The following is a 13,512-nucleotide window of genomic DNA, read 5'->3' as shown; positions in this document are numbered from 1 at the left end:
CGTACATTACAGAAGCAGCAACTGTAGCTCAGCTGACTAGCCAGAAGGCTGCACTCCGAAGTTACTCCCTGAATTGGGGCACCCTAGAGACAGTGAATGTTGGAATGCATTCAGTGGAAAATTGAGTGATTTTGAACTAAATGTACAACATAATAGCACATATTGTTCTTGGTGTTATCAGCCAGTCATGTGGCTATAAATGCATGTGGTCATTGCATCGCAATCCAAATCAAATTCATTGTAAAGGAACCCAATTTCCTTGATATCCTTTGATGAAAAACATTGAAAAGCTTATATATAATCAATCACACATGCAGTATCATGCATGGAAGATAATTCATGCCTTTGTAATGAAATAAAATACAATCCTGCGCGTCAGTGTTTGCATGACCGGAATTTATGGGGCATGACTTTATTGAAGCACTTCTCTGCATTAAATATAAAATTACATTTGAGAGACATATACAGTAACTTCTTCAACCTGGTGCCATCTACCGCCCAATTTGCTACTAATACTAAATCTAAATTATTGAATTTAAATTACAGAAATAATTGTAATTTACTCATGTACAATTGTAATTGTAATTTACTCATGTTATACTGTGTATAAATGAATGAATGTTGTATTTTAACGTATCTTTTACACTGTTTACTTGTTTTTACTCCATTTTTCTGTAAAGTGTCTTTGAGTATTTTGAAAAAATAATATGTAAAAAAATAAAAAATAAAATGTATTATTATAAGATAAGAGAAACTTTCACCATCATTTGTCAAAGCAAATGCTGTGAAAATGACATTGACAATGGCACTTAAATAAATAAAACTAGTATTTTTTATGGCTTAATTATTATTATTGTTATTATTTAATGTTTCTGCGTTTAAAAAGATGTCATAGTTTGTCACGAGGTACGGATAGATTGTGCAAACAGGAAATGGTTATTATTTTTGCATTGTCTGGTGAGTATTGTATTGAAACCGCCTTCTCTTCACAGCGTCGTGGAGCTTCGGACTCTTCCCCGAGTGTGGACGATCTTCGTCACCTTGGCAACACAAAGGGGCGGGCGCGAGGAGGCGGAGTGCGGGTTCCGGAGCTCGCCGCTGATTGGTCGCCGTGACGACAGCTCCTTCTGGGTATATAATGTGTGAACGTGCAGCGGTGAGCGGCACCTTCACGCCTCCTGTCCAAAAAGCAAGAAAGCCAAGCCCGATATGAGCGACTGAGAAGCCGGGAGACGACAAGATAAATCCCGGTCGCTTCTTTGTGGAGAGTCTCTTGTTCACCGGGAGCTACGTTGGACCAGGAAATACCGGTGAGTGAGTGAGTGTTCTGTGTTTGACTGTCATGTCTGTTGGGGGTGCGCATGCGCAAGGGAAACTTGGTGACTGACAATGGAGTCCAATGCACGTACATGCACATGCAGCCGAGTGACGCAGTGAGCCGGCGTTTTGGCTCGTGAATGAGCGCGTGCGTGTGCACATGCGCGAGGGGGGCCGTGGGCTGAAGTGTCGAGCTGGCTCCTCTCTCACATTCCGCTAATACACTTTTTTTAGTAACTTTAGTAACTCATTTAAAATAATAACATGATACAATAACGCATTATACACGTGACTTGTGTACACTTTAGCATAAACAAGCGGTATATTATATTATAGCCTATATGATGTATGTGGAGTTGGAATGTCATGGTTATGTAACTCCTGTATCGTCCAGCACCTTATATATTTGCATAAATGCAAACTGCTTAGTGTTTACATACATGCTTTTAAGCATAAAATCATAATTTTATGAAAAAATATTTTAATTCATTATTTTTAAGGATATCAAGTTTCTTAGTGGATTCACGCCCAGCAAAATTTGGAGGTCAACGGTCTCCAATTTTTTTTGCGCTATGACAGCGACTTTGCCAAAATGAAAACATTTATTTGATTATACTTTTATTTTCAAATAAAAGCCACACACACACTTGAAAATGATCTGAGAGTACTGGAAAACTGTTACAACTAAATGACAAGCTAATTTGTTTCATCATTCCTTATGAAATTTGCTATCTGAAATAAGGTCATGGTATGTCATGTGACCTAAAACATTGCCAGAGCACATTTAAAATTGTTTTCAAATGACAACAATTTTGGAAGTCACACCGCAACACAGTCACACCTGCATCCAAAGGCATGAAGCTAAAAACCGCAGCCGGTGTGTAATCAAACACCTTAGTTGCATGCATTGGAGCGCCGAATGCAAATCGAGAAATTGTCCTAAATAAACCCAGAAAACACAAATCCTATCATAATCTTTGTATTGTCATCTGATTTCTCTTGCGAGTCTAAGACAAAATAGTCCTTGAGTTGGAAAGAGAAGTCAAAGAAGTAAACAGCACCGCTTGATATGCGCCTCAAGGCCAAAAGGCGAATTTGTACTTGAATAACCAGAAGGTCCGTTTTGAGTCATATCGCTGCAATTCCAGACCTGATCGAAATCTTAACACCAGTTGAAAAATAGCTTGAATTCATCGCTTCATTCATTCATTCATTCGCTTCAACATCTGCACACAACCGCTCGCCGTTTGACGACCATGCACCAACTGAAGTGCAAGCGTTCCACTTTTTTTTTCCACCTTTCAATGTCCCGTGTTTGATGCTCCCTGGTAAAAGTCTTAACGGGCATTTTTGTGGCATTGAAGGAGACGAGGTCTTTGAATTATTTTTTTTTGTTTTTGAAACCCTTTTCCCGCAGATGTCGTGTGATCAGAATCAGATTCAGAATTGCCTTTATTGTCATTGTATTGCATACAATGAAATTTGAGGATACATTTTGTAGAAAATAAAAACAGAACAAGGAAAAGAATAAAAATAAAACGAGGAATAAAAATATAAATATAAAAGTGGCAGGTGTTGTTCAGAATAAATGTAATTGCAGTAACCAAAAATGTGGAATTGCAGTAAACAAAAGGTAGTATTGCATATATTATACCTGAGTTTAATTTGAATGAATGAATCGATTTCACATAAGGCCCGTATTGCCCATTTTGAAGCTTATTGTACATAACAGTGAAGTCGGCAAATTAAGGGCCTTAATTTGGGTGGAGGACCTCCCTGTGTCTTGACGGACAGCCAATCGGATCCTCCGACTTAGTGCAGGTTTATTTTTTTGGGGTCTACCACTTGACTTTTTTGTTCCTCAATACTCAGTAAAACATTTAGAATGACTGATATCTTACTACGTCCAACCTCAGCAGCAATGGCACGCTGCTAGAGTCCGGTAATGAATGATTGCTTCCATATGGACAGCTGCTTTACGGGCCTAATCGGCACATAATTCCAATCTGGCTATCCATTGGGCCCAGACGAGGATGGCAGGTGGGCGGCAATCTGCAAGACGGTGTTGGGAAATAAAGCATATGGAGGAGTGTCGCCGCACTTAAGTACCCGCAGGACGTCAACAAATACTAACTTGGCTAAGTCGTGCTACCGACTCGGTTTAATTGAACGACTCTGAAGAGTTGCAGAACCAGGTTTTGACACAGATCAGTTCTGTTGGACGTGGCCAACAAAGTCAAACTTGTCAAGGCACGTTCATGGAAGTTGACGATGGGGTCATTTCTCTGGGGGGGGTCCCACAGAGAGAGTATTTAGACAACGCACTCGGTTACCAGTTTTGGACACTTTTCCAGGAAGTCATTCATGTCAACATGTAGAAGTTTTGTTGGCATGACCTTAGAATAGTGGAATGCATGTGCGAGTGCAATCAGACAATGTTAGCTGAAAGATGTCAGATGGTATCGGTGTTGCCACGGAGACCAATAATGAGCATCCTGACAAACTCTCTCTGTGGTCTTTGTGCTCAAAAGTGGATCACTGGAACTTAAAATAGTTTTTTTTGCCCGAAAGGGAAAAAAAGAATGTTCTAGAATGTTGAGCTATCTCCTTCAGAGCCGGGCAGGACATGACATGGAGCCCCATGTTTGAGTGACATCCAGGTGGACGAGAGTTGTATAAATAAAGGGGGCGGGGGGCAATGGCAGGCAAGCTCACAGATGGACGGCTGCCAAGCGCTAGAACGGACGGGCGCCTCCCAGTGCCCCCCCCCCCCCCCCCTCCCCCCAGCTACAACGCCCCGCCTGGGATGCCTGCCAACCGCTTATGCAAGTCAACTTCTTTTTCCCCTCAGCTTAAATCAGGTCATTAGTTCCTCTTGGTGAGGAACTAAGTTTTTTTCTTTTGCTGCAACTTCAGTTTCTGCTATTTCAGCTGGAGTCTGTCAGCATTTGTCATGCCTTTTCCTTGATGAGGTCGGCGCTGTTAGCATGACTCAACAGTTTATCCAAGACGCTACAATGAATGTAATTACAGATCATTTGTTCGCCTTCAGTGTTTAGTGCTCAGCAGTAATAAATAAGTGAAGAATATATGATAAAAAAATACTGGATTACAACTGTCAAACATTATATAATGAATATACAAATGCAGAATATATTATAAATATATGACATCTATGTAATATAATTTTTTTTATAATTTAGTTTGCTTTGCGCATGCGTTTAGTATTTAGAAAATATTTATTTTCCACTTGATGAATAGAGAGAGACCTTGAGTATTTATAAGCAACATTGTGGATTATCCTAACTGCCTTTTTATGCAGTACAGTTAGTGAAATGGTACACAATACTTTAGTAGTATTAGTCTAAACCAGGGGTCTCCACTAGTTTGAGGCCCCCGCCTTGATATGAAAGTTTAATGTTAGTGCGGCCCACGCAAGTTTGATATGGATGCTGTATGGTATCATGTACCCAGAAAAAATTATTACGTTTGATTAATGTTCATGTTAAAGGTTAAATAAATGTTAATAGTTATCCTCCCTATCCATGTGGAAGTGGTAAGTTTTTGGCTATGTAAGTTTAAAGGAAAGAACTTGGCGGCTACCGTTTAGGTCGCTAGGTCTCTAGTTTGCGAGTTTGCATGTGTCTCAAGACCCTGCAGTTGTGCAATATGTTGTAAATAAAAAGAGTATAAATGTGACTATAGGCGTGTTTTGTCATGTCTACAGGGCTCTAATAATGCTTTGTTCATTTTAATCTGAAAAAAATAATTTGTCTACTGACCAACTATATGTGGTTTCTTAAGTTTTTATTATTTGCCGTTTTATTATTATATTTATTTATTACTCATTGATTGATTTTCTTTATTCTTGATTTATTTATTTTTCATCTTATTTTGTGCAGAAAAATAAAAATTAAGATATTTGAGAACAGTGGAATGTTTTATCAGAACTTTTATTGTAGAATATCGGAACCAAAGCACTAAAAAAAATTGTATATTTTTCTGTTTTTAATAAATGCGTTTTTTTTTTTTTTGAAAACCTGATGCGGCCCTGCCTTGCCAAGACCCTAGCTCCAGTGGCCCCCAGGTAAATTGAGTTTGAGACCCCTGGTCTAAACTGTCAAAATAGTGGCACCGTGGCGTATTTTGGCGAGTACGTAAACATTCATTTGACCCCTCGGTTGCGGTTACTGTGTGGAAACTCTTTGAGGTCAGTGGGTGAGACCAGTGGAAATGTACCACTGCTTGCAGGTAAGCGCACCAACAAAGAAGCGGCTTTCTCTGTGTGCTCGTTAGCTGAGATCACAAAGAAGATAACGATGTCGTCACTGCTGTGTTAATGTTCGAACTAATTCTGACAACTCTCTCTCTCTCTCTCCAGTCAGCATGGAGCTTTGTGACAAAGAAATAGTTTCTGGAGAGATCCTGCCTGTGGTCATTATTGGTAAGAAAATCACATTAATTTTGCTGTAATTTCACAACAAATATACATAACAGTATTCATGCATTTGAATGTTTTACAGTGATATCTACACTACCGCTCAAAAGTTTGCAAATGTCTTTGTTTTCCTAAGAAAAACACATTTTCATGCATTTCACAAACATCAAATGATTTTCAAAGAAGGATGTACATTTTTGCATAGAGGCCTACTATCAACAACTGTCAGTCCTCTGCATCAATCTCCTGGTATGGCTGCTAATCCAAGTTCATCATTTTATAAGACTAATAGATTATTAGAAAAGCTATTTAAAAATCTAAACTAAAACAAAAATCTCTTACCATGCTTTTAACTACTCCCTTCAGAGAGCAGCACAAACTGGGTCTAACAAGGACAGAAAAACGCTGCACAACTGTGCAAGAAGACAAATATCTGAGAGTGTGTAGTTTAAGACAAAGACGCCTCACAGGTCGTCACCTGGCAGCTGCACTAAATAGTATCTGTCAATCATCAGTGTCAGTATCAACAGTGAAGCGGCCACTTCAGGATGAAGGATGGACTTCATAGCAGGATTGCTAAAAAAAAAAAAGCCATATCTCAGACTGGACAAAAACATTTCCAAGTGATCCCAAACTTTTGAGTGGTAGTTTATATAAACAAATATTATAACAGACACATTTGTAGGCGTACATGCACGGGCTAACAGATGGTGCTATATCACCTGAGTGGGAGAATCTGAGCCAATCAGAAGCCTGGAGAAAAGGCATTTTCTGCCATAAAAGCCATAATAACCGTGAATGCAGGAATAATTGATTCATAGTGGCTTACTTTGCATCATACCTGAATTAACAATAACAATAATGCTAAATAAACAATAAAGATAATAGTACACACAGTGACAAGACCAGACAAAGAATACAGTCTAATAATACAGTGAATAATAATATAAATGCATATAAAATCATGTGCAATAAGCACATTCCTGTGCTAACTAATGTCAGGTTGTGTTCCACAAGAACACGTGATGAAAAGGAGCTGCACCAGAAGGTGTGCCGTGCCACCTTCTGCTGTGTCATGCTGACTATATCAGATTGCTGCTTGCCTAGTGTTGTTTTGTTATATTCTGCAAAGTCTTGTTTGAAGGAGGGATAGACACTTTAATAATAATAAAAGCTGTGTTTGTGTGGACATAAAAAGTATAATTTTAGCACCATCCCGACAAATAAAAAATATATCCAGTGTTACTTCATCAGTGCTACGACGTGTGTGTAATGTATGTAAATGTTGACATTGGCATCAGGTATGACAGGATAGTAGTACCAGTAAGTACATGTGTGCGTTCACGGTGACGGTTATCCTGGTAATGAGGTGCCAGAAGGTGACATAAGCGTAAGGTATGTAAGTAGCAGCTTATGAAGGGTTCTGGAATGTGTGGAAGGTACTCTGCTATCATGTGCAAGTGTTTATTTACATTTGCGTGTGCACGTGTGGCGTAGGTTTCGTTTTCAAGCGTGCTCAGTCATGGCTGTGTGGGGATATTTGCTATTATGTTGTTTTGGTGTTGTAATCGTAATGGTTGGGTTTAATGTGCATGCATGCTATATTTATGTTCACAGTTTTGAATTTAATTAGTTTTAATTCACATTTTAATGAGTTAGTTTCGAATACAAGCGAAGAAATAAACAGTAAGAGTCTGTCCTGTCTGTGTGAAATGCAACACAACAATGGCAGCGACTGACACCTGATCTCTCCACACCGAAACTCAACTCTGCTCCCTCCCTGCATCTCCTAGGCAACGGCCCATCAGGGATCTGCCTGTCCTACCTGTTGTCGGGCTACACCCCCTACCTGTCACCCGAGGTGTCACACCCCAACCCGCTGCTGCACAGCAAGCTAGCCGAGCAGCCTCGCCTGTCGCTACTAGAGCAGGTACCTTTCCATCGTGCATTGACTTGTGGTCAAGGTGCGGCTGCACTCACCTGGGGCTGTCTTCTGCAGGACCTGGAGTACCTGTGCGAGGGTCTGCAGGGACGGTCGTCCAATCCGGTGGCCGTCCTTTTTGATTCGCTGCTGCTCCCTGACAGCGACTTCGGACTGGACCATACGTCTCCGTTGGAGTGGCGATACGAGCCCGAGCGTGCAGTGCCACACTTGGTGTTAGGGAAAGGTCCGCCTGGAGGAGCCTGGCACGTACGTTTACCCCCCCCCCCCCCCCCCCCACCCATGCTAGCTTTTTATGCTACACTCGGTATTTAAAACAGATAATGACGGTGAGGATTTGTGTGCTGCTTGCAGGCGATGGAAGGCTCCATGCTAACGCTGAGCTTGGCCAACTGGATGGAGCTGCCAGGACTCAAACTGAAAGACTGGATGAAAGACAAACGAAGGTCGGTTCGGCTATGCTGCATTCCAGAAAAATCGGAAATTCTGAATTCATTGCATTCAAGTCAGTTCACAAACAAGCTTCCGTTGAGTTGTCCTCCAAAACAAGCTTTCCCAGTTAGGAATATTTGGAATGATTTCAAGCTGTTGCCGCAATAAAACCTTGGGTTTTTAAATAAATACATATTATTAATACAGTATATGTTGCCTATGAGAACAGAGTTCAATTCTTTCATTTTAACAAACTTATGAAACGTATGAATTATTAATGTCTTCGACCCAAAGACATGACAGATGGGTTAAAATACGATTCTAAAACAATATATCTTAAAACACAACAATTCAATAGGATTCGATAAGGTTGACAGGCGGCTGCACGGTGGTCGAGTGGTTAGCGCACTGGCCTCACAGCTAGGAGATCCGAGTTCAATCCCACCCTCGGCCATCTCTGTGTGGAGTTTGCATGTTCTCCCCGTGCATGCGTGGGTTTTCTCCGGGTACTCCGGTTTCCTCCCACATTCCAAAAACATGCTAGGTTAATTGGCGACTCCAAATTGTCCATAGGTATGAATGTGAGTGTGAATGGTTGTTTGTCTATATGTGCCCTGTGATTGGCTGGCGACCACCTCTTGCCTGAAGACAGCTGGGATAGGCTCCAGCATGCCCGTGACCCTCGATAAGCGGTAGAAAATGAACGAATTAATGAATGTTGCCTATGTATGTCAGCCATTATTTAGATGAAGTACACTGAGGTCAGACGTAGTAAATCCTAGTCTAATATCTCAGTACTCTGACAAGGACACTTCGGAGCAGTACTAGACTGCACTCGAACCTTCTCCACGTGATGCTCTACATTTGTGGTTATTGATGCTGATGATTTGCGTATGCATTTTTTTTACATCAGAAACGTCCGCAATGACCGCGCCACACCGGCGGAGATCGCCTCCTACTACGAGCACTACGTCTCCCAGATGTCACTGGAGGACAACTTTGCCTGCAGGACCACCGTTACCTCGGTAACCAGGCAGCCCAGCAGCCAAGAGGGGTCACCTCCCTGCTGGAGAATAAAGGGACTGCATTGCCATGAGGGAGAGGAGCTTGGAGGTAAGATGAAGGAAGACGATGCTAATGTGGATGTGTAGATAACACGTGTTGCTTCTTCTCTAGATGGTTCCACATTAGAGAAGGTGCCTTTCTCCTTGTTGGCCCACAACGTTGTCCTGGCGACCGGGACTCACGACATCCCGGCCAGACTTGGCGTGGAGGGAGAGTCCCTGCCCTTTGTATGTCACTCCTTCTGGGAGCTAGAGGCTGCCATCTCACGCGGCGAGTTGGATGAGTCCTCGGACCCGGTGCTGGTGGTGGGGGCGGGTCTTACAGCGGCCGACGCCGTGCTGGCGGCCCACCATCTCAGTACACCTGTCTATCATGTCTTTCGCCGCTCCGTGACCGACCCTGGCCTCATCTTCAATCAGCTGCCCAAAATGCTCTATCCGGAATACCACAAGGTAATGGACTCATGCTGTTTAGGAATTTCATCAAGCGGTAACTGAAACATACAGAGAAATATAATAAATAATAATATATAAATAATAATATAATATATATTATAATATATAAAAATAATAAAAAATAAAATAAATTCCAATACTGCTCATGTTGCAGGCTAAACACACATCAGCTAACAGTTAGCTAACACACGTACACCAACTGCAAATGCAAGCTAGCACTAGCATGAAGTTAGCGAACTTGACAAAACGAGTTCAAGTTCAACTTTTCAAATGGAAAATGCATCTATGTAAGTGCTTTATACACCAATATACTTACAAATACGATAATTTCCCAAGAAACAACCGTTTAGAGCAACTTTCAGTGTGTTTATGAGGTTTATGTGTTTCGTTTCTGCCGTGAGGCCAGCTAGCTTTTCACTGAGAGAAAAACGACGAAGCTGGTTTATATGCGAGAGCACTCACTCTCTAGTGGCCCAAAACGATACTTTCTAGAGAAGATGTCTCACTCTGTAAACTTTTTAACCTTAGCTTTTTTAACAATATTTATTAGAACTTTTAGCTATTTATTACTTTCATTTTAACTAACTTCTGAAACGTATGAATTATTTATGTATTTGACCCAAAGACATGACAGATGGGTTACAGTATGATTCCGAAACAATATATCTTAAAAACACAACAATTCAATAGGATTCAATAATGTTGACAGGCAGCTGCACGGCATTTGAGTGGTTAGCGCGCTGGCCTCACAGCTACGAGACCCGAGTTTAATTCCATTCTCGGCCATCTCTGTGTGGAGTTTGCATGTTCTCCCCGTGCATGCGTGGGTTTTCTCCGGGTACTCCGGTTTCCTCCCACATTCCAAAAACATGCTAGGTTAATTAGCGACTCCAAATATGAATGTGAGTGTGAATGGTTGTTTGTCTATATGTGTCCTGTGATTGGCTGGCCACCAGATATCTGGTCCCCCACACAATTGAGTGTACAGAAGGTCTATTTGTTTCTGCTGCCGTCTTGTGGCGACTGCAGGGTATTACAGCCACGTGTTTGTTTTGGCTGTAATGTAAATTAATTTTTCCATCCTCTCTCTCCTTCCTCTGTCCTCCAGGTTCACCAGATGATGATGCAACAGCAGCACCAAGCAAGTTCTCCTCCTCAGGAACATCTCAACTCCTCATCCCCACCCACGTCCTCGTCCTACACTGGCTACCTCAGCTTTCCCCGTCACAAAGTTGTAGCCTTCCGCCCCGATCGCAAGTGTGTGCTGCAGTCGGACTCGGGCCAGTCCACGGTGGTCCAGGTTTCCAAAGCGTTGGTCCTGATTGGGGCCCACCCTAACCTGTCTTTCTTGCCCGACAATGGCCGTGCACTGGGCGTCTACCCCGAGGAGCCAATCACGTGCCGGAGGAACCCGATCGACGTGGACCCATTCACTAATGAAGTAGTGGCAGCCGAGGGTCCCGGCCTGTACGCCATGGGCCCGCTGGTTGGCGAGAACTTTGTGAGATTCCTGAAAGGAGGGGCCCTAGCCATCGCTAGCGACGTCGCCAAGAGACAGAAGCAAGAAGACACGGGGGGGAGTTTATTGTCCTCAGACAGATTAGCGTACAAAATGGTGGACAGACGCCCGCACGCCGAAATCGCACATTCATAGCAACTTTTCCTGGACAGTAACGTTGCATCCTGTACTCGAGCTGCATGGTGACGACAAATTCCAATGGGGGACGCTTTGCCTTGTTTTAACATCTATGACTTTGTTACCTTTTATATGCTGAGTCATCTAATGGATGATAATCTGCTTTTTTTACATAGCAACAGCTAAATATGGACCAACTTTTATCAACATCACTGTAACGTTCCATAAAATGCAAACCTCATCCTCCGGTCATGTCGGTCCAAACTGAGCAGCAACACTGCAACTACCAAAGTTTTTACAAATATTTAACTTTATTCTTATTAATATTCTTTCTACATGTACAATTTTTTTTTTAAAGACCAAAGTCGTGGTTTTGACTTTGAATGGCACATTTGTACTGTTTTATCTGTGTTCATTTATAAGATCACAACAACAACAACGATATGTTACTAGTATCTTCTCTCCTACACTTTTCGCCTGAAAAGGTGCCATCTCCAAGTTGGGAATGAGATCCTGATCCCAATGAATCATTTAAGTACCTCTGGGTCTTGTTCACAAGTGAGAAAAGGATGGTATAAAGACCGAAAGATTAGTGGCTGGTCTCCCCTTTAGAGATACCTGGGCCTTGTCTGACCGGTATAGGGGGCCACGATGAAGACCCAGAACATGTTGGAGAGACTCTGTCTCTCTGCTGGCCTGGGAATGCCTCAGGATATTCCGGTCGGAGCAAGTCTGGGCTTCCTGTGACCCGACCATGGATAAGCAGAACAAGATGGATGCATGCATGGATGTTCTCTACTCCAAAGGTGCATCAAACTGTTAACTCCTTAAAGGGACAGGCACCATATTTGATTATAACACTTTAAGGCAGTAGCTCCCAGCCAATCAGCAAAGAGAAGTTATAATAATACCTAGTTCTGAAATATTTCATGTAATAAAGGGAGAGTATTTCTAAATATGAAGGGTTATTGAGGTAAAAATATTTCAGTGGGTGTTATAATAAAATACAATCTTGGTTACTGCTTTAACTAAAAAATGATAAATTACCTGAACGGAATCAACTAGACAATAATTTCGGACCTGAAAGATCATGGACTAAAAGTAAACAGGAATAAACTGTGCCAAGGGACAAAGGGGAGGCTAACTGCGATTAATGATTAATTTCGCTTTCTTTTTGATCATTCCGACACATGAATACAACTGTATGGTCATGTTCAAGTGTGGGTCATGTTTGGATTCAAACGTTTGAAATTATTTGGCCAAGCAAAGAAGCCATCGGTGCCTTCCAAGCCTTCTAAGAATTATGTCAACCAATCATTTTACATCAAATATTAATAATACAATTGGTAAAATGTACTGTACAGATTGGTCGGGCATATGTTTGTATCTGCTACTTGAAGTCGGATCATGTCAGTTCCTATTAAAAGTTACACTGTGCACTACACGACCCTTGTGTCATTATTATTGTATGAGAAAGTTCCTTCAGTTTATTAGAGCAGTTGTACATCTGACCACCAGATGTCACTGTTGCTTCAGCAGATGACTGTCTTTCAAATCTGCCTGTGTCCTTGAATGAAAAATAAGTGCAAACAGCTGCAATAATACATATTCCATGTTGCATTTGAATAATTATTGTTCACTGATAGAATTAAAATCATAGTATCATCTATCTTGGATGCCTATTCTGTACTGGAGTTGGTAACCTAGGTAACCAGATTGGGATTTGTCAGACAAGTGGTCCTAGTGATTCAGCAAAACTTCCACATGCAAAACATGGTTGTCATGGTGATGGACTGTGAGGGAGACTGGTGGAGCGGTGACTCAGCAAAACACACACACACACCACCGGTCCACTTTATTGTGTGTCCTTCCTGTTTTGATACAATAGGGGATTTGATCATAATAGATTAGTGGGGGAGAAAGCTGTTTAACAGTGCATCATAACAACAATGCAATAATAATAATAATAATATGGTTCATGTGTTTTTTACAAGTTATTTTTTTGCATTGTTTATGAGCTATGTATATCCAATGGAGGAATGTTACTACAACTACTACTACTACTGCTGCTGCTGCTGCTGCTACTGCTGCTGCTGCTGCTGCTGCTGCTACTACAACAAATAATAATTTAATCTAAGTACAAAAAGACATATAATGTCCTTTGACCAAAAACATTTATGCCCTTCAGTCACATTACAGTGTAACCAAATCCGCCCCACCGGGACGC

General features: G+C 41.6%; 1 protein-coding gene across 1 annotated transcript; it reads left to right on the top strand.

The window, feature by feature from the left end:
- The first annotated feature begins 1,150 nt into the window (after nucleotides 1-1,150).
- osgn1 (oxidative stress induced growth inhibitor 1) lies at nucleotides 1,151-12,717 on the top strand. Its single transcript, XM_058054973.1, has 8 exons — nucleotides 1,151-1,310; nucleotides 5,699-5,761; nucleotides 7,549-7,685; nucleotides 7,755-7,946; nucleotides 8,052-8,143; nucleotides 9,043-9,242; nucleotides 9,306-9,646; nucleotides 10,758-12,717. Exons 2-8 carry the CDS (start codon nucleotides 5,704-5,706, stop codon nucleotides 11,301-11,303), a joined length of 1,566 nt encoding a protein of 521 aa, XP_057910956.1. The 5' UTR covers nucleotides 1,151-1,310; nucleotides 5,699-5,703; the 3' UTR covers nucleotides 11,304-12,717.
- Nucleotides 12,718-13,512: the final 795 nt, after the last annotated feature.

The sequence above is a fragment of the Doryrhamphus excisus genome, chromosome 18 (assembly GCF_030265055.1).
Source record: "Doryrhamphus excisus isolate RoL2022-K1 chromosome 18, RoL_Dexc_1.0, whole genome shotgun sequence".
Taxonomy (NCBI): Eukaryota; Metazoa; Chordata; class Actinopteri; order Syngnathiformes; family Syngnathidae; genus Doryrhamphus; species Doryrhamphus excisus.
This window is presented reverse-complemented; position numbering and strand designations above follow the sequence as displayed.

Coding starts and splice junctions, on each gene's coding strand:
- osgn1 (XM_058054973.1), top strand. CDS start 5,704: ATGGAGCTTTGTGACAAAGAAATAGTTTCTGGAGAGATCCTGCCTGTG. Junction 7,686..7,754: donor GCCTGTCGCTACTAGAGCAG/GTACCTTTCCAT, acceptor TGTCTTCTGCAG/GACCTGGAGTACCTGTGCGA. Junction 8,144..9,042: donor TGGATGAAAGACAAACGAAG/GTCGGTTCGGCT, acceptor TTTTTACATCAG/AAACGTCCGCAATGACCGCG.